Source organism: Lynx canadensis, chromosome B1, assembly GCF_007474595.2.
Source record: "Lynx canadensis isolate LIC74 chromosome B1, mLynCan4.pri.v2, whole genome shotgun sequence".
Classification (NCBI taxonomy): domain Eukaryota; kingdom Metazoa; phylum Chordata; class Mammalia; order Carnivora; family Felidae; genus Lynx; species Lynx canadensis.
In genome coordinates this window covers 28,547,835-28,574,683 of record NC_044306.2, presented here as the reverse complement: position 1 = coordinate 28,574,683, position 26,849 = coordinate 28,547,835, and the positions used below count along the sequence as shown (strand labels likewise).

At 36.3% G+C, this 26,849-nt stretch overlaps 1 protein-coding gene across 5 annotated transcripts in view; it reads right to left on the bottom strand.

Moving 5' to 3' along the window:
• WRN (WRN RecQ like helicase) overlaps positions 1–26,849 on the bottom strand; it is a 152,466-nt gene that overhangs the window by 60,652 nt on the left and 64,965 nt on the right. For all 5 annotated transcript variants that reach the window (XM_030312307.2, XM_030312308.2, XM_030312309.1 and 2 more), the window contains 8 exons: positions 25,977–26,112; positions 24,145–24,220; positions 22,618–22,685; positions 22,221–22,329; positions 21,601–21,669; positions 17,074–17,156; positions 13,323–13,429; positions 1,592–1,779 (listed from right to left, as the gene is read on the bottom strand). In XM_030312307.2, the coding sequence (XP_030168167.1) occupies positions 1,592–1,779; positions 13,323–13,429; positions 17,074–17,156; positions 21,601–21,669; positions 22,221–22,329; positions 22,618–22,685; positions 24,145–24,220; positions 25,977–26,112 (836 nt within the window). The remainder of the gene's footprint in view (positions 1–1,591; positions 1,780–13,322; positions 13,430–17,073; positions 17,157–21,600; positions 21,670–22,220; positions 22,330–22,617; positions 22,686–24,144; positions 24,221–25,976; positions 26,113–26,849) is intronic.

The window sequence follows — 26,849 nt, the reverse complement described above, 5'->3', positions numbered from 1 at the left end:
TAGGGTACAAAAGAAGTTAAGTGCAATGAGTACTCACTTCAGAGAGATCTCTAGCACAGCCAAAATACTCAGAATATATTCATTACTTTCTTGTTTTATTTTTTTTTTAATGTTTATTTTGAGAGACAGAGCCAGGGAGAGGTAGAGAGAGAGGGAGAGGAAATCCCAAGCAGGCTCCACATTGTCAGTGCAGAGCCCAACGTGGGGCTCTATCTCACGAACCTGTGAGATCATGACCTGACCTGAGCTGAAATCAAGAGTCGGATGCTTAACCAACTGAGCCACCCAGGCACCCCTCTTGTTTTATCTTTTATTTATTTTTAAAAATATTTTATTTTTAAGAAATCTGTACACCTAATGTGGGGCTCGAACTCACAACCCTGAGATCAAGAACTGCATGCTCTACTGACAGAGCCAGACAGGCGTCCCCATTACTTTCTTGTTTTAATCTAAATGTAGTACAATCCAGCCAATAACAAATCCTACATTAAAACTCATCCTAAAGGACCCCAGTAGTCCTTAAGGAAGAAACTAATGATGTTCTTTAAACTCTATTTGCCTAGACTTGTTTTATCTTTGTGTTGGTAGGACAAACATTATTTTCACGAATTCTGACTTAACACATTTCATAACATGACAGTTATACGATTTTCACCAACGAGACAGATCAGGGAAATAAGGCAAAGGAAAGCTTCTTAGCATATATATAAAATGCCTCCAAACCAAACAAACAGGACAAAGTACTAGTGACAGTTTCTTCATCAGTAAAATGAAAATAATATGTAGCTTATTGAGCAGTTACAAGGATTACTACATCATTTACATAAAGCACCTACGAGAGTCCTTGGCACATAGTAAGGGCTCAAAAGTACTTATCAATAAGATGGCTTTTAAAATTCCCTAATACTCATGGTGCCTGGGTGGCTCCGTAGGTTGAGTGTCCGACTTCTGCTCAGGTCATGATCTCACGGTTTGTGGGTTCAAGGCCCAAATCAGGCTCTGTGCTGACAGCTCAGATTCTGTGTGTGTGTGTGTGTGTGTGTGTGTGTGTGTGTGTGTCTGCCCCTCCCCTGCACACTCTCTCTCTCAAAAATTAATAAACATTAAAAAATTTTTTTTTAATAAATAAATAAAATTCCCTAATACTCAATTAGTCAGATAATTAGCAAACTAGATAGAATTCAGATAAAAGACTCAGTTATTTTTGTTGTTTACTTATCAATTATTAAGAGTATCGGTGTGTCTGGCTGGTTCAGTCAGTAGAACATGTGACTCATGATCTCAGGATCATTGGTTCAAGACCCACATTGGGTATAAAGTTTAGTTAAAAAAAAAAAAAAAGAGCATATATCCTGTTCAAGTAAAATTAAGTAGAAAAATACCAGATGAATTAGTTTCTGACTTCAGAAATAGGCTATTTACTCAGTCACTGTCTTGTTAATACGACATCACACTTGACTTGAATCAAAGCTAAGTAGAATTTGAAATATGTTAAATATGAATTAGAAGAAAATAGTAAAAAATAAATAAATAAAACAAAAATTTAAGAAGGAAATAGTTCACCAAAATTTATCAACCATGAATTCTTCACCTTGTCTTTTGGACAAGAAATTGCTTTAGATCCTGAAGGATGTTTCCTGATTTTCGTCCAACTTCCAAATACAAGTTTGGTCGATCAAAACCAGTACAGGTAATCTGAGGATTCTTCAGTTTTAAGCAATGTATAATGTCTTCCCGGATTGAAGAACTTGCAGTAGCAGTGACTGCGACAATTGGAACCTAAATGAAATAAAACTGATTTGTCAGAAAGGAGAGCACTCATTACTTCCTAACATTTCTACCACCTTCTCACAAAGAGACTGGACAACAATTACATGAGGAACAATGTTAAAAATATAACTTTAAAATTACTTTTTCAAAGAAGAAAAAGAAAACTTCCTACTTACTTGTTTCTCAGCCTTCATAATACATTTACTTTTTAAAAATCAGAAATCATTTGGGGCACCTAGGTGGCTCAGTTGGTTAAGTATCTGTCTCTTGACATTGGCTCAGGTCATGATCTCACCATTTGTGAGATCAAGCCCTGCATCAGGCTCTGCATTGACAGTGAGGAGCCTGCTTGGGATTCTCTCTCTCTCTCTCTCTCTCTCTCTCTCTCTCTCTCCCTCTCCCACCACCATTTCTCTCTCTCTCTCACACACCTCCCTCACTTGTGTGCATACACGAACTCACTCTCTCAAAATAAACATGAAAAAAATCTTAAAAAAATCATAAATCACTTAAATAAAACACTAAATCCATACGATTTTTCAATACAATCTACCTACTTATTAGCTATCTAACTCTTCATTTATTATTTTGTAAACATTTATTACATTTATAATACTGCTGATATAAGTCATATGTTATACCTTATTTTTTATTAATCTGTGATTCACAAATCATAAACCCTTTCATTCACTGAAAATCTAACTATACAAAGCAGTAAGTCTTTTTTTTTTTTTTGTCTCCTATATTGTATATATTGGTTTATGGCTTCTCAGATCTAGAAACACAGCTCTTAATGACCTGGATAACCTCTCTCCAGTTCACTAAGTTAATGATTGCATACAATACATAAGAGGAGTACATAAAATGAAACATCTATTATTAATTGGTTCCTTGAGCAACCAACTCATGTTCTATTTTTAGTCTAGAAAAGACTTAACTTAAAAGGTTAGCAGCCAAAACAGGAGACATGCAAGGTACTAAGAAAAACATGAACATGTAATCTTTCAGAAATTCTAAAGTAGGATAACAATATATCTCCCATGAAACTATATTCAATATTTTTGTCCCTATTATCACAGGGAGCTATAATTAATTATGCTATTATTTTATATTCAGAAAAAAATGGAGTAAGTCTTCAAGTTCTTCCTAAATCATTAAGCTGTTCTATATCCAAGAATACAACTTTCTAAAAATACTTTTTGTGGTCTCTTACAAACAAAATAAATGATATCCTCAGAAAATAGCTCTTTAGATGCCCTGCATGTAACTCACAAATCAGTTTAAGCAATCATCCTCATGTAAGTGAAAGTTTATGGGCAATTTGTAAAAAAGCAATTATAGAATTTGGAAAACAAGATACAATTTACTAAACACTACAAAGTACTTTTACAATCAATATAGCTTTACTGAATTAAAAATTATTTCGGGGCACCTGGGTGGCTCAGGTGGTTAAAGCATTCGACTAGGGCTCAGGTCATGATCTTGCGGTTTGTGGGTTTAAGCCCTGCGTTGGGCTGTCTACTGACAACTCCGAGCCTGGAGCCTGATTCTGTTTCTGTGTCTCCCTCTTTCTGCCTCTCCCCAGCTTGCACTCTCTCTCTCAAAAATAAATAAGCATTATAAAAAAATTTTTTTAATTATCTCAAAGCTCATATAAAAAAATGAAGTCTGGAAGTAGTTTTTTTTAATGGAAAAAAATAAGAGACCACAACCAGTGTGACCCAGTTATTTGCATTTTTGCATTCTCTATCCTTAAATTCTATGAAATTATTTAAATGTGTTAAGTATTTTTTTTTTTAATTTTTTTTCAACGTTTTTTATTTTTATTTTTGGGACAGAGAGAGACAGAGCATGAACGGGGGAGGGGCAGAGAGAGAGGGAGACACAGAATCGGAAACAGGTTCCAGGCTCTGAGCCATCAGCCCAGAGCCTGACGCGGGGCTCGAACTCCCGGACCGTGAGATCGTGACCTGGCTGAAGTTGGACGCTTAACCGACTGCGCCACCCCAGGCACCCCGAAATGTGTTAAGTATTTTTTAATGTTTATTTATTTATTTTGAGAGAGAGAAAGAGAGATTGAGAGCAACCTCTCTCTCTCGAGCAGAGGGGGGGGAGGGGGAGAGAATCCCAAGCAGGCTCCATGCTGCCAGCACAGAGTCCAACATGGGGCTCGAACCCACAAACCACAAGATTATGTGGCCGAGCTGATGTCAAGAGTTGGATGTTTAACCAACTGAGCACTCAGGTGCCCCTAAATGTATTAAATATCATTAAATGTTTTAATTAAATTTAAAATTTTTAATTAAATTATTTAAAAATTAACCCCCCAAATTAACTTCCTTGAGTTTTGGCTTATAATCAGACTGTTCTCTGAAGTTAGAGAGTGCCATCTATAACAACTTATAAATGAATAGGCCAATTTATAAAGAATTTAGTTTCTCTAACCAAGCTTAGAGAATATATATACATATATATGGAAAGTTCAAACATTAGAAGCTCCTAGGACATGTACATTCTCACTTTTTTTTTTAATGTTTATTTATTTTTTTTGAGAGAAAGAGACAGAGTGTGAGTGAGTGAGGGGCAGAGAGAGAGGGAGACACAGAATCTGAAGCAGGCTCCAGGCTCTGAGCTATCAGCACAGAGCCCAATACGGGGCTTGAACTCACAAACTGAGCTGAAGTCTGATGCTTAATCGACTGAGCCACCCAGGTGCCCTGAGGAATGTCTTCTCACCCTTACAAAAACAAAGCATTTTCATCAATTTAAGTGCTTTATTCAAACAATTCATAAATGCACTAAGAAAATACTTGTTGCTTAACTACATATACAGAGAAAGACAGATGTTTTCAGGATACAAAGAATAAGAGGGTATGGTCTGTTTTTCTAAACAGTATAATGTATGAGTGAATAGGCAATGCATTTCTGAAAATAAGAAATTAAGCAATGGAACAGGACACCTCTTGAAGAAGTTAATAGAAAAGTCAGGCAAAAGAGCAGCATGGTAGTGAAAAATATCTGATGTAGTCAGTTGCCCGAGTTCAAATCCTGTCTTTTTTGTCACTAACGAGGTGTGAGATTTTGAGCTGTTATTTCACTCTCTAAACTTTGGTTTCCTCATCTATAAAATGGCAACAATAACAGCAATCTCATAAAGTCACTGTGAAGACCAGAGGACAACAGGACATGTAATGTGCTGCACATAATGCATGGTACATAGTAAGCACCCGAAAAGTTTCAGCCATTACTGATGTTGTCATCGCATAATGGGAAAGAATTCTATACAAGAACTCCAGAGCCCTAGGCGCTAATCCAAGATTTGCCACTGACTTCGGCGAGGGCTTCTCTTGGCCTCGGTTTTTTTCTCTAAAATATGATATGTACTGGGCTCCACAATGTTAGACTCTCTTCTAACTCAAAATTCCCATGTTGCCACTAGAAATGCCCTATGCCAGCGACCCGCTAATGATAAAAAATCACCGTAAATGCACTCTTTTGCCTCAAGCACTCTAGAAAGCCAGTCACAGTTAAGAATGCTGCTTCCACAACTAGAAAATAGAAGTAATGGAATATATTAATTTTTAAAAATTTTTTAATATTTATTTTTGAGAGAGAGAGATTGAGAGAGCGAGTGCACGAGCAGGGGAGAAGCAGAGAAGGAGACACAGAATCCGAAGCAGGCTCCAGGCTCTGAGCTGTCAGCACAGAGCCCAACGTGGGGCTCCAACCCCTAAGCTGTGAGATCATGATCTGAGCCAAAGTCGGACGCTCAACCAAGTGAGCAACCCAGGTGTCCCTAGAATATATTAAATTAAAAGAAAGTAGTTATTTCCTTCCACTTCAGAAATGAATAGAATCTGTTCTCTTAGAAGTCTGTGGTACCTTATGATGTTTAAAATTTATAAATGAGAGTGAAGCCTGGAAATAGCACACAGGCTGGTTATGAGACAGGTGATCACACATCCTGGTTTCCAGGGACACTCTGGTTTATGCTGTCTTCACAGCATAAATATTAATAGCTTGTAATCTCTAACATTCCAAAGCAAACTGATTTAGGCAATAAATTATGGTGTCACCTAGTCATATCAAGTTCTTAATTCATGAAAACTCTTACTCTTTAAGTTGGAAAATTTGGCTTCTTTGGAAATAAGTACCAGGTTTTGTTAAAACAGGCAAAAAAATATAAGTTAATCTTATGACTATATATTTAGGAATGATTCAGTCCTAGACTTCAATGGTATAGCACCTACAGATTCAGAGAAGTATGACTATTCCATCTGCTTCTAAATTTGGGTCGTGTTGCTAATTCTCACTTGGTACTGCATAATATCATGCTTCATTCATGCAGCCATTCACTCAGTCCAAGTAATTACTGAGTGCCTGCATGCCATCTTTGGGAAAGGCTGGGGGAGGGAGGAATGGAAAGAATCAACATGTCTCACGGATCTCACGGTTCCTTCTCCTTGAATCTTACAGAATTTTAAGACTGGTGTATAGCTTTCTGCCTGGTTGCTCTTTCTGAGACTCACTTTGTCTCATTCTCTCCACATGGGAATCTTTATGCCAAGTGGTTTAGTGATTTCTTCGCTATTTTTAAACTCATTGAAATCATATGGTGTGAAGCTGCATCAGCTGTCCCAGTGTGACTGTAACTAGAAAGAGGAGAAAAGCACAGACAACCGTGAGGAAAATGAGAGTCCTACAACCACCAGGTGGCATTTCTCGCCACCTAGCTAATCAGCAGGATTTGTGAAAACACTAGGGGGAAAGGTTTTCTCAGCCATTGCTTGACAAACACCCTGTGCTATACTGAACCATCACAAGAAATGAAAATGATCCAATGGAGTCCACAGCCAGATAGAATAAAAGATTTAATTCACCACTGAAAAGTGTTTAAGAACTGCATAAAATACTTAAAACTCCTCTAACACAATCCTTTTGGAATCAAAGGCCTGGGAAAGGATTACAGAAAGCAATCTTCCTATTTTCCAAAAGCTTACTTTAAAGCATTCTAAATTAATGGAAAGCAGACCTTGAGGCACACTGAACCCACTGACTTTTACCACACATATATCTTTTTCCTCTATTATACTACTAACTGCTATTAACACTGCTAATATTTCTATTATATTAATTCTATTCTATAGAATTCTATACTAATTCTATATTAATCTATTATTAGTCTATTATTAATCTAAACTAATTCTATATTAATCTATTCTATTAATATTTGTACTGTTCCACACACCATTTACTGTTTGGTACTATTGTTTCTACTTTTATAGGTACAGATCTAAACTCCTTTATTGGACTATGAGCTACTTCAGAGCAGAAACTATACCTATGTTTTTTTTACTTCTTTCAAATCACTTGTTTAAGAAACTAGCAGTGTCCCACTGTGAAACTACGGCCCAACTCCACCACTATCCGCGTGGGAAGGGGACTTCTCTGATTCTTGGCTTTCTCATCAGAATTCATTTATTCATTTAACCAAGTATTTTATGGAGCATCCACTATGTACCCGGTCCTATTCTTGATGATACGAGCAAGATTATCAACAGCCTGTCCCCACAGAGAATATCCTAGTGGGGACTCACAGACAACAGACAAAATGTAACACAGTAAGTTAAACAGTGGTAAGTGCTTTTAAAAAACAGCAAAGGAATAGGAGGAATATTGAAATGTTGGAGGGAGGAATTGATTTAAAAATTTAATATGGTGGCCCAGGAGGCCTAAACGAAAAAGTAGTATTTCAGCAAAGACCTGAGAGAAGTAAGGGATCACCCCATGTGAATTATCTGGGTGAAGAGTATTCAGGGAGAGGGAAGAGCGGGAACAAAGCCCTATTGCGAGAGCATGCTCCGTTGAAGAATATCAAAGAGAATGTGGTCAGGACGCAGCAAATGAGGAGACAAGTAGAGAATCAAGTCAAAGACAAGATGAAAGACCAGACCACATAAGACATGGTAGTGAGTTCTGTCATTATTTAGAGAGAAAAGGTCCACTGCTAGAGGATTTTCAGCAGAAGACATTGGGGCGCCTGGGTGGCGCAGTCGGTTGAGCGTCCGACTTCAGCCAGGTCACGATCTCGCGGTCCGTGAGTTCGAGCCCCGCGTCAGGCTCTGGGCTGATGGCTCGGAGCCTGGAGCCTGTTTCCAATTCTGTGTCTCCCTCTCTCTCTGCCCCTCCCCCGTTCATGCTCTGTGTCTCTCTGTCCCAAAAATAAATAAACGTTGAAAAAAAAAATTAAAAAAAAAAGAAGACATAACCTATCTGACTTATTCTAAAAGGATCACTCTAGATGCTGGGTTAATAGACTGAAAGAGGGAAAGAGTGGAAGGAGGAAGACCAACGAGGAGGCTACTGCTGCAGGGAGATGGAAATGGTGGCTGGTACCAGGGCGGTGACAGAGATCAAGACAGAAATTATTAGATTCTGTACATATCCTGAAGATCTCATGAGATTTCCTCACTGTTTAAATGGGTGGAGGGGCGTCCAAGTGGCTCAGTGGGTTAAGCACCTGACTTTTGATTTCAGCTCAGGTCATGAGTTCAAGCTCCGAGTTGAGCTCTGTCCGAACAAATCCTCTCTCTTGGGATCCTCTCTCTCCCTCTCTCTTTCTGCACCCGCCCCCCTCCGGCCCACCGCCTCTCAAAAATAAATAAATAAAAACGTTTAAAATAAATAAATACATAAACATGGGGGAGGTAGAGCATAAGAAAAAAGGAAGAGTTGCAAAATTTTTTTAAGTTTATTTATTTTGAGAGAGAGTGAGGGAAGGGAAGAGAAAGAGAGAGAGAGAGAGAGAGAGAGAGAGGGAAAAGAGGAAGAGAATTCCAAGCAGGCTCTGCACTGCCAGTGAGAAGCCCAATTCAGGGCTCTATCTCAGGAACCATGGATCATGACCTGAGCGGAAACCAAGAGTTGGATGCTTAACTGACTGAGCCACCCAGGAACCTCGAAGAGTTGAAAATTTTTGGCCTGAGCACCAGAAGGATAGGCTGCTATTAAATGACATGGGGGAGGGGTGCATTGGGTGGGTCAGTCGGTCATGTATCTGACTCTTGGTTTCAGCTTAGGTCACAGTCTCACAGTTGGTGAGTTCGAGTCCCACAACAGGCTCTGTGCTGACAGTGTGAAGCCTGCTTGGGATTCTGTCTCCCTCTCTTTCTCTGCCCATGCTTGCTCTCTACCTCTCTCTCTCAAGAGTAAGTTTGAAATGTCTATTAAGTATCTAAGTAGAGTGATGTTGAGTAGGCAGTTACATTTAAATAAGTGTGTGTGTGTGTGTGTGTGTGTGTATTTTATAAAATGGTTAAAATAAAATATAGTGATAATACCAAATGTTAGCAAAGAGGCAAAGAAACTGCATCACTCACACCTTGCTGGTGTTAACTGAGTCAGGGGATATAAATTTGGGAGTTGTCAACATATAGATGGTATTTAAAGCCATATGTTAGATCAAATGACCTAGGTGGGTAAGTGCAAATAAGGAGGAGAATTAAGTCCAAGGACTAAGGTTTCAGGCAGGCCAATGTTAAAAGTGCAGGGAGCTTAGATGAAACAAGCAGAGTATGAAGAGACAGGAAGGAAGGAAGAGAACCAGGAGAATCTGCTAACTTGGTGACAGGTGAAAAACTGTTTCAAGAAGGTAATTAAGATAATAATCTTGCTGGCTTGTTGTGAGGCTTAACCAAGACGAAAGCATTGACCCCAGGGCCAGTCCCATAGTTGGAGCTCAATTCAGTGTAGTTTGATTCTCTCTCAGTATATACTTGTAACTGGTACATTCAAGTTTTTTTTCTTGTTTTTACTTTATTTTATTTTATTTTATTTTAATGTCTGTTCTAACCACATTTTTATGAGAAGAGCTAACAAAAAGAAGCTCTCAATTTTGCTACCTAGGGGCGCCTGAGTGCTTCAGTTGATTAAGTGTACAACTTCAGCTCAGGTCATGATCTCACAGTTCATGAATTTGAGCCCCATGTTGGGCTCTGTGCTAACAGCTCAGAACCTGGAGCCTGCTTCACATTCTTGTCTCCCTCTCTCTCTGCTCCTCCCCTGCTCATTCTCTCTCAAAAATAAACATAAAAAAAATTTTTGCTACCTAGAAGCATAATTAATATGCAATGGAAATGAGCTACACTCTACCAAAAGAGTAACAAACAATCTCGGTTTTTCTTTTTCTTTCTTTCTTTCTTTTTTTACAATGTCTGTTTTTCTAAGTTTAGTCACACAACTGTTAAATCTTGGACTCTGACGACATATGTGATAGCTTCACTACTATGTGGCAAACCTAAACATAAGTCGACCTTGTTTATTCATTCAAAATTAATACAGTAGACTAGAGAACCCAGAAATAGATTCATCCAAATATACCCAAATGATTTTTAACAAAGTGTCAGAAGCTGTTCAATAGAAGAGGGACAGACAGACATTTCAACAACTGGTTTCAAGCAACTAGATAGACATCTACAGGCAAAAAAATGAGCCTCAATCTAAACCTCACACATTACACGAAATATAACTCAAAATGCAACATGGACTTGAAATCTTCAGGATCTAGGGTTAGGTGGAGAGCACAATGAAAGAAAAAACTGATGAACTGGACTTTATCACAACTAAAAATGTTTGCCATGTGAAAAACACTTTGAAGAAAATGAAAAAACAGCTACAAATTGGAAGAAAATATTTACAAACCATGTATCTGACCAAGGATTCATACCTATCTACAATAAAACACTTTCAATAGTAAAAATAAATACATAAATAAATAAAGAAATAGATAAATCCAATTAAATCAAGCATTTCACAAAAGAGGCAATTAGTATATAAGATGTCATCATCAGCCATTAAAGAAATGCAAATTAAAAACACAACAGGCTAATCCTCCACACTTATCAAAATGGCTAACCATATATGGGGTGCTTGGGTGGCTCAGCCAGTTGAGTGTCTGACTCTTGCTTTCAGCTCAGGTCATGATCCCAGGGTCATGGGATCAAGATCCAGGTGGGACTCTGTACTGGTTATGAAGCCTGCTTAAGATTCTCTCTCTCTCTCCCTCTCAGCCTCTCTTCCTGCTCATGCTCTCTCTCTCTAAAATAAGATTTTTTAAAAAACTGTATTTAATGGCTAACACAGAGGCAACTAGGTGGCTCAGTCAGTTAAGCGTCCAACTTCGGCTCAGGTCATGATCTCGTGGTTCATAAGTTTGAGCCCTGCATTGGGCTCTTGGCTGACAGCTTGGAGCCTGGAGCCTGGAGGCTGCTTCAGATTCTGTGTCTCCCTCTCTCTCTGCTCTCCTCCATTTCACTCTAACACTCCATCCCTCTCTCTCTCCCTCTCTCTCTCTCTCAAAAATAAATGAACATTAAAAAAAAATGGCTAACACCAAATGCTGGCAAGGATGGAGAGAAACTGAGTCACTCAAACACTGCTGGCAGGAATGTAAAATGGTAAAGCCACTCTGGAAACAGTTTGGCAGTTCCTTAAAAAACTACATATGGGGCACCTGGGTGGCTCAGTTGGTTGAGTGCTCAACTTCCGCTCAGGTCATGATCTTGCGGTCCGTGAGTTCGAGCCGTGTGTCCAGCTCTGTGCTGACAGCTCAGAGCCTGGAGCCTGCTTTAAATTCTGTGTCTCCCTCTCTCCCTGCACCTCCTCTGCTCGTGCTCTCTCTCTCTCAAAAATAAATAGACATTAAAAAAAAAAAACCTACACATGCACTTACTATAGGACCAGCAACTGCATTCCTGGGCATCTGCCCTAAAGAAATAAAAACTTATGGTCACAGTTTGTTTACACACTTGCCAAATGAAGGACTTCTGGGTTGTACACAAATGTCACAGCAGCACTATTCGTAAAAGGCAAAAACTGGAAACAACACAAAAGTTCTTCAACAGGCAAATGGTTAAACTAACTGTGGTACAGCCACACAATAGAATACTATGCAGCAATAAAACGGAACTTTTGATTTACACACCAACTTGGGTGGATCTCAAGGGAATTATGCTGAGTGGAAAAAGACAATTCAAATAGGTGACAGACTGTACGATTCCATTTATAGAACATTCTCAAAATAAAATTATAAAGATGGAGACCAGATGAGTGGACACCAGAAGTTAGGGTTGGGGGGGGGGATGGGGGGGATGGCTGGAAAAGAACAGCTTCAGGAGGCTTGTGTTAATGGAGCAGTTCTGTATCTTGATTGCTGGGATAGTTTTACAAATCTACATATGGGATAAAATTGTACAGAACAATACACACACACACACACACACACACACACGTACTTATAAAACCAGTGAAATAAGTATAAATTGTGAAGACTAACTAGTTTTGACATTGTACTACAGTTATGCAAGATGTTACCATTGGGGACATTGTGTGAAAGGTACACAGACCCCCAATGTACATTTTTTTTTTTACAACTGCCTGTGAATACATAATTCTTTAATATAAAAAATAAACTGTTGCCATTACTTTCAGTTTTCAAGCCATTCATATAAAACATGCCATTCATGTACTTATTTAGAAATTTGCTCTTCTTTATAATTAGGGAAGAAGTGGAGTTCTAATACTAAAAACTTTATTAAAACCTCTTTAGTTCATTTTTCAGGTTTTCAATATGATGCAAGAAAAGATAACCATGCTTTCACAGCATCCTAGAGGAAAAGGACATTGCATAACACCTCATTGAGACAGCATGGGAGACCTAAACATGTTCTCAAGTAGTGTCTGTCGGGGCACCTGGGTGAGTCAGTTGGTTAAGCGTCTGACTTCAGCTCAGCTCACGATCTCACAGTTCGTGGGTTCAAGCCCAGCATTGGGCTCTGTGCTGACAGCTCAGAGCCTGGAACCTGCTTCAGGTTCTGTGGCTCCCTCACTCTCTGCCCTCCCCCACTCATGCTCTCTATCTCTTAAAAATGAATACATGTTAAAAAAATTTTTTTTTTAAGTAAAGTCTATGTTCTACAGGTCAAATATGGCCCATAGCCTTGTTATGGCCCACAAGAAAATAATTTTTACATCTGTTTAAACTTTATTTATTTGTTTTGAGAGAGGGGGTAGGAGGGACAGAGAGAGAGAGAGAGAGAGAGAGAGAGAGAGAGAGAGAGAATTCCAAGCAGGCTCTGCAATGACAGTGCAGGGCTCGAACTCACGAACTGAAGAGATCATGACCTGAGCAAAAGTCAAACACTTAACCTACTGAAACACTCAGGTGACCCAGTTTTTACATTTTTAAAGGGTTGTGGAAAAAAAAAACAAAGAAAAATATGGACAAAGACCATACATGGCCCATAAAGCCTAAAATATTTATTATCTGGTTCTTTCAGTAAAAGTATACCAATCTCTGCTTTGTGGTATACCTCAATAAATTATATGCCAACCTTAGAAGAAAGTCAAAGTCAGAATTTTTTTTAAATCTTTCCTCTGCTTACACCATCCATTTGCCCTTCATAGAGAAGCCCTCAGCCTAATAACAATTCCCAAATCCTGGACTCTCCTTTGTTAAGAACGTCATTTCAAGACACCACACTTGGCAAGTTTACCGTGGGGAGTGCTTTCTTTAGGGAGCCCAAAGTCCTGAATGAATTCCTGAAATCATGTCCCCATTCAGAAATACAGTGAGCCTCATCCACAGCAATAAGTGTAATACCTATAAAGTGAAAAATATAAAAATGGGGAAAATAAAGTTTAAAAAGAAGCAATAAATTCATCTAAATCAATGATCACCTTTACTTCAAATATATAAATATCACAGAAAGGAAAATAAATAAATCAAAGTATTTGGTTCATATAAAAATATAAGCATAAACAACATCAGGTAACACCAAAAATCATTATGAAACAGAGGATGGGAGAAACATGGATAAAGGCACATGGATAAAAGAAGGAAACATTGATTCAAACAACATTATTTATTAGATTTCAGCTTTCATCATTATTCCTCAAAGAAATGAATTACTTACTATTACTTTGTCCTCAAAACTATCACTCATGAACCACTTGCAATGATACTGTCTTAAAAAAGAAGAGCTGCTTTTTTTTCTCTCTCTCTCTTTGGTAATACTTTCAATTTTATCTTATCGATTAGCCAACAAAAGAGACAGAAAGAGCACATTCCTACTGAGATGAAGCACATCATTGTCCATGACTGATCACATATCATACTGCAGAGAGTTCCTCTGAAATGCCAATATTGGAAGACAGGATGACATCCACATTTTCTATTGTAAGATGGTAAGAACTAAATCTCAGTATGTACCATGCAGGTAAAAAGGAACATAATTCGTTCTTTCCTTCCCTAGCAACCCCTCCACTCTGCCCCCCACCACACACCCACATTGAAACAGAATCAATAGTGTGTACTAATACATTTCAGAACAGGCTTTATTGTGTAACCATCCATTAAAATGTCTTTAGATATTTCAAAGTAATGACAGTAGTGCTTTCGCCTTCCATTACCAAATTAATACTTAAGACAAAAATAATTTTGTCCTTCAATGGAGATGATCACCAGTTGATACTTATTTGAGTATTAATCATTTTCTGCCATTAGGAGGGCAATTACAAATATGTGTTCTAGAGTCAGACTACCTGGACGCAGAATCTGGCTCCAGCACTAACATTTGTATTAACTTAAACAAGTTACTTAAGTTTCCGATGGTCAATTTCCCACAAATAAAAGGTAGAAAATAATAGTACTTAACATTTTTTACTTACTCTGAAGATTAAATTAGATCATTCACTTAAAATGCTAAGACAGGGCCTGGCATAAAAGCCGAATTAAAAAAAAAAAAACAGAACACTAAACTATTACAGTTATTAAATGCCCACTCTGATCCAAACACTCTTCTAGGAAAAGATCAATAAAATGTACACTGTAACCTTGAGAAGCTCACAATTCCACCCGAGGAGACAGACCAGCAAATAAACAATTATAATTCAGTGAGATTACCAAATAACAACAGAGATGAAAGAGAAAGCAAAACAGTAAACCTACTAAATATGAATACAGGTTGATTAGTATCAAAATTCTCTGGCTGCTACTGTGTAACTGGGAAAAATTCAATGTTACCACTAATTTGGGCTTTAGAAACTAAATGACCCAGATTTTAAATGAAATAGGTTAAAATAAACATGATGGCTCCTCTTTTAAAACCTTCCTTAAAATTATAGGTTTGAAAAAAAAAATTATAGGTTTGACTAAATACCTCTTCATGGAGCTGAACTTTGTCCCTTACCATCAGTTTTACCAAGCTTTTGCTAACTTTAACTTTATATTTTTTAATGTTTATTTATTTATTTTTGAGAGAGAGAGAGAGAGAGAGAGAGAGAGAGAGAGAGAGTGGGAGAGGGTCACAGAGAGGGAGACAGAATCCCAAGCAGGCTCCACACCAGCAGTGCTGAGCACGATGTGGGGCTCAAACTCACAGCCCATGAGATCATGACCTGAGCCAAAACCAAGAGTCAGACACTTGACTGACTGAGCCATCCAGGCGCCCCAACGATTTTTACTTTAAATTTGCAAGTCCAAGTGTCTGCCCAAGTCCTATACATATTTCATTTTGGCTTATCTGTCACTCAAGACTTATTTCTAAAGTCAAAAGACAATTACAAGTGTGTTTGGTTTTAAGGAGTCTCCATATAACATTATGTTTGCTGCTTCTGTTACACATGCATACTACTTAAATAATGTAACATAAAAAGCATAAATCTGATTAGCTAAATGTCAGACTACTGTACAAACAGAATTCTGAGCAGATTCACTTTTGCAAGCATTTTACAATTTCCTGCAAACAAAAGCCAAAGAAAAATCTTTCAAAAAGAATTTATGCCCTTTTGTTCAACATTGAGAGTCAACCAAAACGAGCATTTTCATCCATCCTATGCAGAGTATTCTGCTCTAATGACTGCAGTGTTCATAATTTAATCCATTACAAAAAAATAAAAATAGAGAATCAGAACTAGTTGTCAAAGGATCTAAGCAAATTTTTAAGCTAATAACTAATTAACTCCATCACAGAAACAAAGCAAATATTGAAATGGAACAAAACATATGCAGCTCCCCATGAACACAGATCCAGCTTTTGGTAGAAAACGATAAAATTCCTACACCTAGGGTATTTAGGCTTAATCTGAAGTGAAATATCCTTAAGAGTTCCACACAACTGAATAGAGGACACACCAAATTTGTCTTCCATGAAAGGCAAAAATATGCCAATAAGGGATACGATACTGATAATATCTTTGATAACGTATTTAATCAAATGTTAACTTCTGCCCTCATTCTTTTGTTGGTATTTAATACATACTAAAAAGACACAAATTTGTTTTCATTAAGTTGTTACAAAAATTATTAAATGCATTCGTAGAAATATATGCTACTAACCATTAAATGAGATGTTGCAATGTTGAAAATTTACCTACCCAGAATTATTTTAATATATAATTATTCAGTGAGACCAAATAATATTAGAAAACTAAGACTGGTTAGTTGAGCTGAATGTTTGCATGATGAGCTACGCTATGATTGCAATTCTTGGATAGCTTATTCTAGCCAGCAAGAAGGAAAAAAAAGCAGACAAAAATTTTTAAAGTACAAAAAAAAAAAAAAAAAAAAAAGGGCACCAGCTGTTGACTAATTCTGTATTTACATTTTCTAGGAAATTAGCTCTGACTTACTATCTAACTTTTTAAAATCACACTCGCTGGTGGCAAATAATCAAAGTTACTGTGGTTTTCAACCTTGACTACAAATCAGAATCACTCATGAAAAACCACAGGGGCCAGGGTCCCACCACAGGCATGTTGAATCAGAATTTTCAGGTTTGGAGGATACTACATTGTTCTCAAGTTTGAAAAGTGATTCTCATGAACAAGAGTGGAGAACAACTATGTTGATTTAATTCAGATTCAGAATATGAAAAAAAGGAAATTATAATTTCACAGAATCTAAAAATCAACATTTATTTAATAATACATTTAAATTCCTACTGTGTGCCAGGCACTGCACTAGGGCATTTTTGCCCCCAAAATGTTTATAGTCTAGCAGAAGAAAAGAGATCTATAAACAGGCAATTATAATACAGGAGCCTAATTTCTATGGCAGAAGGAATTTTAGGTACTTGGAATAAGACAAGGAAGACACCAAGTTGCAAAGTCAGAGATTTCCTGGAGGAAATAATGTTTGAAATAAACTTTAACAGAAGTGAAATCCAATATCCATTCATATATTTAACTTTAAAGGATAACTCAATTAAATAAGCACTTATAAAAAGATCCTATCATACCACTTACCAATATTAGCCTCAAGTTGCTGGAGTAGGCTCAAGTTACCTGAACAGAATTCTGGAGTTACATACACAATTTGATATTTGCCTCTGAAAAATAAACAAACAAAAAAAGAAATAGAAAAGGAAATATACTACAATGAAGAAAACAATCATCCAATGAATTACAACTTAAAACCATAATACCTGATAAATTTTTAAATAATACATTATACCACTCAAAACTAAATGAACATTACAAGTGTGTGTATATATCCACATGTATTAGTTCTCTGATTCTACTTCAACACATCAAAATAAACAGTGGCAAAGAGTACTCAGGAAGTCCTCAGCATTAAGGTGACATTAGAAGCCAGGTCCTGATTTCCAGCAGTTTAGCCCCAAAACTATAGTGTTTGAGTTAAACAGTTAAGCCTGTGGTAAACCTTCTATGTGTTGGCAATCCACCCACATGCCATCCTCCTTCTTGGAGAATTACAACCCATTATCCTACCACCGACTCCCTCCCCGTGATTAAATCCATAGTGCCCATGTTTCTCCTACGTATTTTGCTCTCTTGCCTAAATATATCTTCTTGGGCCAGAGTTCAGCACTGTATCAATGTCACATCAACTGGTCTCTGTCCTAGAATTTGGAGTTCCAACCAAGAACAACCAGTCAGTCTCTGCAAATGACAAGACCCGTAATTTGTGAAAAAAAGGAGCTGCAGGGCAGTCTTCTCTACCTTATGACTAGAAAAGCAGAAAATGCTTATCTCCTCCAAGAGAAGAATTGAGGAGACACAGAGAGGCCATGGATAAAAAAAAGCCTTATTGTATTTTTGATACCCAATTCAAAGTCTCTTCCTAACGGCTGGCTAATTCGTGTTCAGTGTGACCCATGAGACATTCCTATATCCTTAATATAAAATTCATTATTTGCTTAAGCTAGCTTGACTTTTTTCTATTCTGGGCAGACAGAATCCTAACTAAACAATGTTTGTAATAAAGTTTAGGTCTAGGGCATTTAAAATATATAGAGTCTCCTTTTCATTCTACTAAGTGAAGACATGAAGTTAAATAGAACGAAAACTTAATTTCCTATATAAAAAGACTTTAAAACATTTCATCTACTGTGTGCTAGGCATAGTGCTTTTATTAGGAATTAGGAACAAAACAATTAGGAACAAAATAGATATGCTTTTAATCTCATGAAATTAATTCAATATTCTAATTAACATAGGAAAACAGTATAAATAACAAGTTCTGATGTCAGCCTGCCCAAGGTTTGAATCTCAATTCTACTTCTTACAAGCTAAGTGATTTTAACTTCAGTGTGCCTCAGTTTCTTAAATGTAATGTAGTAATAATAATTATAAAGACAACTAATTCAACACAAATCTACACTGAAGGTAAATCCAATCAAATTCCACTGGCATTTGAGTTGAAAAGGTAATTTTGAAATACTTATGGAATGTTCACTTTGGCAGTACATATACTGAAATACTTAAGGAAATACAAAGGACCTAGAAAAGACAGAAAACTTTGAAATAAAAGAACAAAATCAGAAGACTTACACTACCTGATTTCAAGGCTTATTACAAAGCTACAGTAATGAAGACACCAATCCAGATAGGCAAACAGATTGATGGAACAAAGACTGTAGCAAAAGACCCACATGTATGTAGTCATTTTGCTTTTGACAAAGGTACAAAGGCAATTCAATAGAGAAAGGATAGTATCTTCCACAAAGAGAGCTGGAACCAATTGGATATCCTTAAGAGAAAATAAGTTGTAATCAGTAACTGGTACAATACACAAAATTTACATTAAATGGGTTATAGACCTAAATGTAAAACTTAAAACTGTAACACTTTTAGGAGAAAATATAAAAGAAAGTCTCTGTGATCCTGAGTTAGGCAAAGGCTTCTTAGATTCCACACCAAAAGCAAAATCCATAAAAGAACAAATTGACAGGCTGGACTTCAAAATGAAAAACTGCTGCTCTTCAAAAGAACAGTTCAGAGAATGACAAGAGAAGTCACAAACTAGAAATGTTGGCAAAGCATATACCAAATAAAGAATTTGTATTCAGAATAAATAAATGATTACCAAAACTCAGTAAGGGAAAAGACAACGATAAAGAATGGGCAAAAGATGTGAATAGATGCTTTCTAAAAGAAGATCTACAGATGGCCAAAAAGGACATGAAAAGATGTTCAAATTCAGTAGTCATTAAAGAAATGCAAATTAAAAACACATTGAGATCTTATTAGAATGGTTAAAATCAAGACTGGCCATACCAAGCAACGGCAGAGAGGAGGAGGGATTAGAACTCTCAGACCTTGCCAGTGGGAATATAAAATGGTACAAAGCACTCTCAACAAAGTCTGGCAGTTTCTTAAAAAGTCAACATAGAATTACCTATGACCCAGCAATTCCACTAATAGGCATATACACAAAAGCATGAAAGCAATCTTCATATAAAAACTTACACACTAATGTTTGTAGTACAATTATTCATAACAGCCAGAAGTGGAAACAACCTAAATGTCCACCATTAATGAATGGTTAAACAAAGCATGTTATGTCTGTACAATGGAATATTATTCATCCATAAAAAGAAATAAAATACTGACAACTAATGCTAAGTGAAAGAAGCCAGACACAAAAGGCCACATACTGTAGGAGTCCATTTATATGAAATGTCCAGAGTAGGCAAATCATAGAAACAGAAAGTAGATTAGTGGTTTGAAAGGGTGTTGGGGTTGAAGGGGGAGGGAGATGGGGACACTGGGGAGTGACTGCGTAATGGATACTGAGGTTTTTTTGGAGTGATGAAAATGTTCTGGAATTAGACGGTTAGATGGTTGTAAAACATTGTGATGTACTAAAAGCCACTGAACTGTATAAAATGGTTAAAATGATGACTATTATGTAAATTTACCTCAATCAGAAAAAAAAGTTAAATATATATTCACGACATGATCCAGTGATTCCACTCCTTGGTTTATACCAATCAACACATATGAACACATACCAATAAACACATAAATGAAAACATATGTCCATACAAAGACTTGCATACAAATGTTCAGAGCAGCTTTATTTGTAACAGCCCCAAACTGGAAACAATGCCATGTCTATCAACAGTTGAACAGATGAAACAAATTATGACAATACCCTTATGACGTAATCTAGTTAGCAATAAAACTGGAACGAACTATTGATACATGTAACAGCATGGATGAATCTCAAAGTAATTATGCCGTGTGATTTAAACCAGACAAAACAAGAGCACATATTGTATGACTGGTTCTGTTCATGTGCAATTTTAGAAGACATAAGCTAATCTAGAGTGGCAGAAAGTAGATCAGTAGTTACCTGGTGAGTGGGGTAGACAAGGTAGGAATAAGTGAAAGGAATGCATTACAAAGGGTGTAAGTAAACACTGAGGATGATGGATGAAGGGTCAGCATCTGGATTGCAGTGATGGTTTTGTCGGTATTTATACGTCAAACTCACCAAATTACACATTTTAAGTATGTAAAAATTATTGTATTGCAATTATACCTCAATAAAGGTAATTTAAAATGTTTAAAAGAAAGAAAACGTATGTTCTAAAAAAGATTTTATAGGAATGTTCACAGAAGCTTTATTAGTAGTAGCCTGAACTACAAACAGCTTAGGCATCTACTGCTGAGGAAATGAAAAAACAAACTGTGGTCTTTTCATACGATGACGTTTCATTCTGATATATCAAAAAAATTATGGATATGTGCAACAACAGGAAGGATTCTCAAAACATTTTGCTGAATGAAAGAAGTCTTACACAAAAGTTTTTATTGTATGAATCCATTTATATGAAGTTCTAGAACAGACAAAAGTATGGTAGAAAAAAATTAGTGGTTCGTTTTAGAATGGAGATAGAACGACAGATGGAATAGGAAGAGACGTGAAGGAACTTTCTGGAGTGACAGTAACATTCTATATCTTGATAGGGGTTTGGGTTATACATTTGTATGCATTTATCAAAACTCAGTAAATACATGTGTATACGTGTGTATATTAATAAGATATATACATTGTTAATATACATACACACACATATTTTTGTGTGTATCTGAGATTTTATCCTTGTTAGAAATTATGCTATGATAGGACTGGTGGGGCAAGAGATTTAGAATCCAGTCCATGCTCAGCCATGAATTCGTTGAGTGACTTCAGGCAAATTACTCGCTCTGGGCCTCAACTTCGTCTGTAAAAATGAGACAAAACTAGATACATACTCTCCTACTTCTACTTTCAAAACCAAAATTTTACAATTCTAAGACTACAATGCTAAATTCACAGTCCAAGAACTAAAAATAATAGATTTCTTTTAAGTCTTAAAAATTTTTTTAATTATCAGTTCTATAAATGTGCTATAAAAAACAAAGCACATTTTTTAATCAGGAACAATTTGTCCATGAATTAAATAAAAATCTTTTGTGTACAAAATTCTCTCACATATCATAGACACAACCACCTAATCAGAAATCATATAAGTTACTCACAATTTAATATCCTCTAGAACATTTTTTGACTGTGCTGATCCCAGAAAACAAGCTGGAATGTTGGACATTCTATAAGAAGAAAAACAAATATTCTGGAGTCATGTACACACTACAAATATCAACTTAATTCTTAAGGAATAAAGAAACAATGATGAACAATCCTCTTCTTTGCAATCTTCATTCTTTTTATAACTCACTGATTTAATAAACAAATTCCTTCGAAGGCCATATGACAAAGCAAGTTGTTAAGGCAGGTTTTTCAAAAAGATTGTAAGCTCAAGTTAAAGAGGTTTAAAATGTTTCTGTAACTTAAAATTATACTTCCATGTATACACTTCATATCAAGCTAAAGAGTAAGGGTAACCAAAAGAGAAAAGACTTTTGAGATATGGATGTAAACTGGCTTAGAGTTTGCCGTTACACAAATTTTTACTGGGGCCATCTGGTAGTCTTGGATTATAGAGAACTCAAGAAAGAAGGTAAGTCCTTCCACCAAAGGGTCATGTATCACTAATAAAGACAGAGCAACACTCACAGAAATGTGTTACTGGGAACTAGATTTTAACATACAGGATAGATTACATGTTTCCTTCATGGAAGAAAAAGAAAACATTACTGACTGAAGCTGGAGCACTTGGTCTTCCATCAAAGAAATAAGAGGAGAGATGACAAGGCCAATCTTGCCTACATACACAGGTGGGAACTGGAAGCACAAACTCTTTCCATATCCTGGAAATAAAAATAATACACTGATAGAAACAAAAATAAAGACTTGGTACTTTGATTTCTTCTTACAACATAGTTGGCTGAGATGAACCACTAACATTTTATCCTCTTATCCTCCTAACAGCTAATTCGTGCATAAATTTGAGCATCTAATCTCAGATCCCTCTCTTCTGAATTTTAAATCATTTGCATTTGTATTTATATTTTGAGAGTACAGTGAAAGATTACACCCTTGAAAACCTTTAAGTTTTATATTTTAGAGGACTACATTATTGCTTGAGTACAGCTTACCAGTTGCCATCACAACAACATTATCTCTTCTTTCTTCCAGTACAGAATGAATCACCTTCCACTGAACCCTGCAGGGTAAAAAGCAAAAGGCTATTTTGTTTTACTAACAAAAAAACCAAGGACAAGTTGAAACCTGTTTAATTTTTTCGCTACCTCCAACAGAATTTGTTCTACATTTTTGAGCTTCAATACAAAAAATGTATAAACCCTGGAACTTTAAAACAAAGAGTCCCATGTGATCAAGCTCCCATTCAAGCTGATTTCACAATTACGAGTTTCAATTGGTATATGCATTAAATTTCATTACATATATCAAAAGTATAAAATAAATTCTAAGTTTCGTACCAGAAATCCAATAGAATCATCAGTGATTTAAAATAAATAAAAGAAATGCTCCAGGGGCAAGGACTGCCTGAGAAGGGAAATGAGGGAACTTTCTGGAATGACTTTAATGTCCCATATTTGACCAGAGGCTTAGGTTGGTTTGACCATCTCCTCGTATGTAAATTTTACATCAAAGAAATAAATCATAAATATATAGCTATAGTTAATGATTTATACGCTGAAGTACTTAAGGAGATGTGTAATGGTGTCCACAATTTACCTTGAAATGCATTTTTAAAATTGGATAGATTAAGGAATGGATAGAGAGGTGACAGATGAATACATGATAAAGCAAGGATAGTAAAATGTTGAATATACAGGTATGCATAGTAAAAAAAATTCTTTCAACTTTACACTATCTTTGAAAATTTTTAAATAAAATACTGAGGGAAAAATCAATAGGCAAGGTGATCTTCTGATGTGCTGATAATGACCTATTTTTTCTTATGTGAGTGCTGGTTACACAGGGTGCCTAGTTTGTGAAAATTCATTCATCTGTACATTCATGTGCACTCTTCTGTATGTAGGACATAGTTTAATAAAAAAAACATTTAAGATCAAAGAAAAAGGGAAAGAAATGTCTCCATGGGTTAAATTTTAAATTCCCAGAATAGGAAAAATCCAGTCTAGATTTTTACATTCTTATTAATTTACTTGTTCTTCATCTCATTTTTATTCATCTCCTTTTAATACTTATAAATGTGCCCCTTAGACATAAATACATTTGAATACATTAAAACTGGTAAGATTATCACTGTTCTTCCAACTGTTGTCTTATGAATTTCCATTATATCAGCATGCTTTGGACAGTAAGATGTACAAAACAGACACACAGATATTTATTTAATGAAAAACAAGTCAGTGTTAAATTAGATTAATTTATTGATGTATTTAAACTAGTTTCTACACAGAACTCTCTATGGTAAAGAAAACCATTTTCCTCTCTTACAAAAACAATTTGCAGATATGAATTTTATATAAATATTATTTTTAAATAACTTTGTAGTCACAGGAAATATAGTGTGGAATATACAAACTACAGTGAAGTTGTGCTATTACTATTATACGGATGGACTATTTGCCATTTTTCCTTTGTGTAAAAAATTATGAATATGCAATTTAATTAGGAGAGATTATACTCACGGTTTAAAACTTGAATGGCCAAAGTACTTCTTGAGGAAATTAATTTGCATTTCATTAGGTCCTGGTAATGAATGGTCTTAAAATAAAAGTAAAATGGCATTTACGTTAAAATATAAGTGATAGGGAATAAAAATTTTTATTTCATTGGCTTCTTTTAAAGAATTTGGTGAGAGGCGCGTGGGTGGCTCGGTCAGTTAGGCGTCTGACTTTGGCTCAGGTCATGATCTCACAGTTGAGTTTGAGCCATGCATCAGGCTCTATGCTGACACAGCCTGGAGCCTGCTTTGGATTCTGTGTTTCTCCCTCACTCTCTACCCCTCCCCTGTGCACTCTCTCTCTCTCTCTCTCAAAAAATGTTTTTTTTTAAAGAATACCGTGATAAATAACAAAGATTACGGTTTCCTGTCTTTTAAATCCAACTAATTTGGCCCTCTGGATACTAGTCATGACTCCAGTTACACACTTTGATTATTACCTAATACCAAGGATTAGAACTGTGTTGTTCTACTACAAAGTGGTTCATATTTTGCCAACACTATAAGAAAACAATGTTTTGGAATTTGCTACAGTTCTAAAACGTAACATGTAGACCCAGCCACGGGCAAGCAATATACCAACGCAAATGTATAATACAACCAACTTTCAATTAATAGTAATCAGAAATTAAATGGTCACAAATAGGGGCGCCTGGGTGGCGCAGTCGGTTAAGCGTCCGACTTCAGCCAGGTCACGATCTCGCGGTCCGTGAGTTCGAGCCCCGCGTCGGGCTCTGGGCTGATGGCTCAGAGCCTGGAGCCTGTTTCCGATTCTGTGTCTCCCTCTCTCGCTGCCCCTCCCCCATTCATGCTCTGTCTCTCTCTGTCCCAAAAATAAATAAACGTTGAAAAAAAAATTTTTTTAAAAATAAATGGTCACAAATAAAATCCAGAGATAAAATTAAATCTTATTTTAGTTACCACTCCACCAAATCTTTGGCCAAAATTCTAACTGCCTAGCAGAGTGGAGTTACATTAACTTTTACTCAACTGATTTTTATTTTCTACTCAGGTTGAACAGTTCATGAGTGGCCAAGAAGAGCAAAGTATCAAGACCATTTACCTATAAACAAATGAAAACTTATTATACTTCTCAGCTTTAACAATTCCAAACAGAGAACTAAATTGATTTGAAGATACTATGCCTTGATTTAATATAAGAAAACAAACTTTCTTTACCATCTTCATATACTTTCCACCTACAATATTTATGTTAATTTTCCTACATTATAACATTGATGAATCTAACTCTAGAGAGTGTTCTACTTCACGAGAAGACCCCATGGTTTGCCATAATGAATTCTGCTACTTAACGCTTGAATAACAGGAGGTCATTTCATGGAGTCCTTATGATAGTTGGCATACACAGTATGAAAATTAGTCTGTTTTGCAGTCTGACATTGTGCCACTTGCTTTAAGTAATAAATTCCTGAAGAACAGAAACTATATCTATGTCTTTAACGATAATGTTTAATATAAGTAATTAAGGATTCTTATTAATTATTTCCTATTAATTTTTTGAATATAAAATATATTTCTTGAATATATAATATATATATGTATATATTACCATATGCGCCAAATAACACAACATTTCTATTATGACACTTTTGTTAAAAGTAAGAATTATGCTTTATAAAGACCAAAGCACTAAGGGACTTAATAACAAGGTTTTAGGACCTTATTAATTATATGCCACAAAATTCTTGCCTCCAAAGTGTTTAAAAACTGGACCCTAAATTAAAGTCAGCGGTAGATACCAGAGGTGAGTCACTGCAAACATATTACAGCACATACCTTCATCATCTCCTTCTTCTTTAATAGTTTCAAACTCATCTTCATCATCTTCAAAAGGAACATCCAGATTTCTGTCCATTTTTATGCCTTTTGAATGAATTGAATCTGCCGTGCCACTATTTAGATTTTCTAAAGACTGGAAGTTTAAAAGAAACCTTAGAAGCAAAACCATTGACAGTGTCGTATCTTTTTCACCAAACACAAAAGGAGTATTATTAACAGAACCTACAATTTTGTTCAAAGCTAACAGATGTGCAACCACTCTCACAAAAGAACATGTGTGCTCTGGTTTAAATATGTACTCAAGAGTGGTTTGTAAGGCACAAGGCCAAAGATGGAATACTTCCAGCATAAACAGGGTTCATTAATAGCATATAATGAACTGCCTATGGGGAAAGTTACCAAAATTTGAATAAAATTTGAATTTAAAACTTTTCTTCTTGGGGGCGCCTGGTGGCTCAGTCCGTTAAGCGGCCAACTTTGGCTCAGGTCATGATCTCATGGTCCGGGAGTTTAAGCCCCACGCCGGGCTCTGTGCTGACAGCTCAGAGCCTGGAGCCCGCTTCAGATCCTGTGTCTCCCTCTCTCTGACCCTCCCCCATTCATGCTCTGTCTCTGTCTCAAAAATAAATAAACATTAAAAAAAAAAAATTTTTTTTTAACTTTTCTTCTTGGGGCGCCTGGGTGGCTCAGTTGGTTAAGCAAACAACTCTTGATTTTGGCCCTGGCCATGATCTCATGGTTTGTGGGATCCCAGGCTTCATACTTGGGATTCTCTCTCCCTCTCTCTCTCTCAAAATAAATAAACGAAGTTTAAAAAAAACTTTAAACTTTTTTTCCTTTATCATACTTCAATGTTTTCAATTGCCAAGA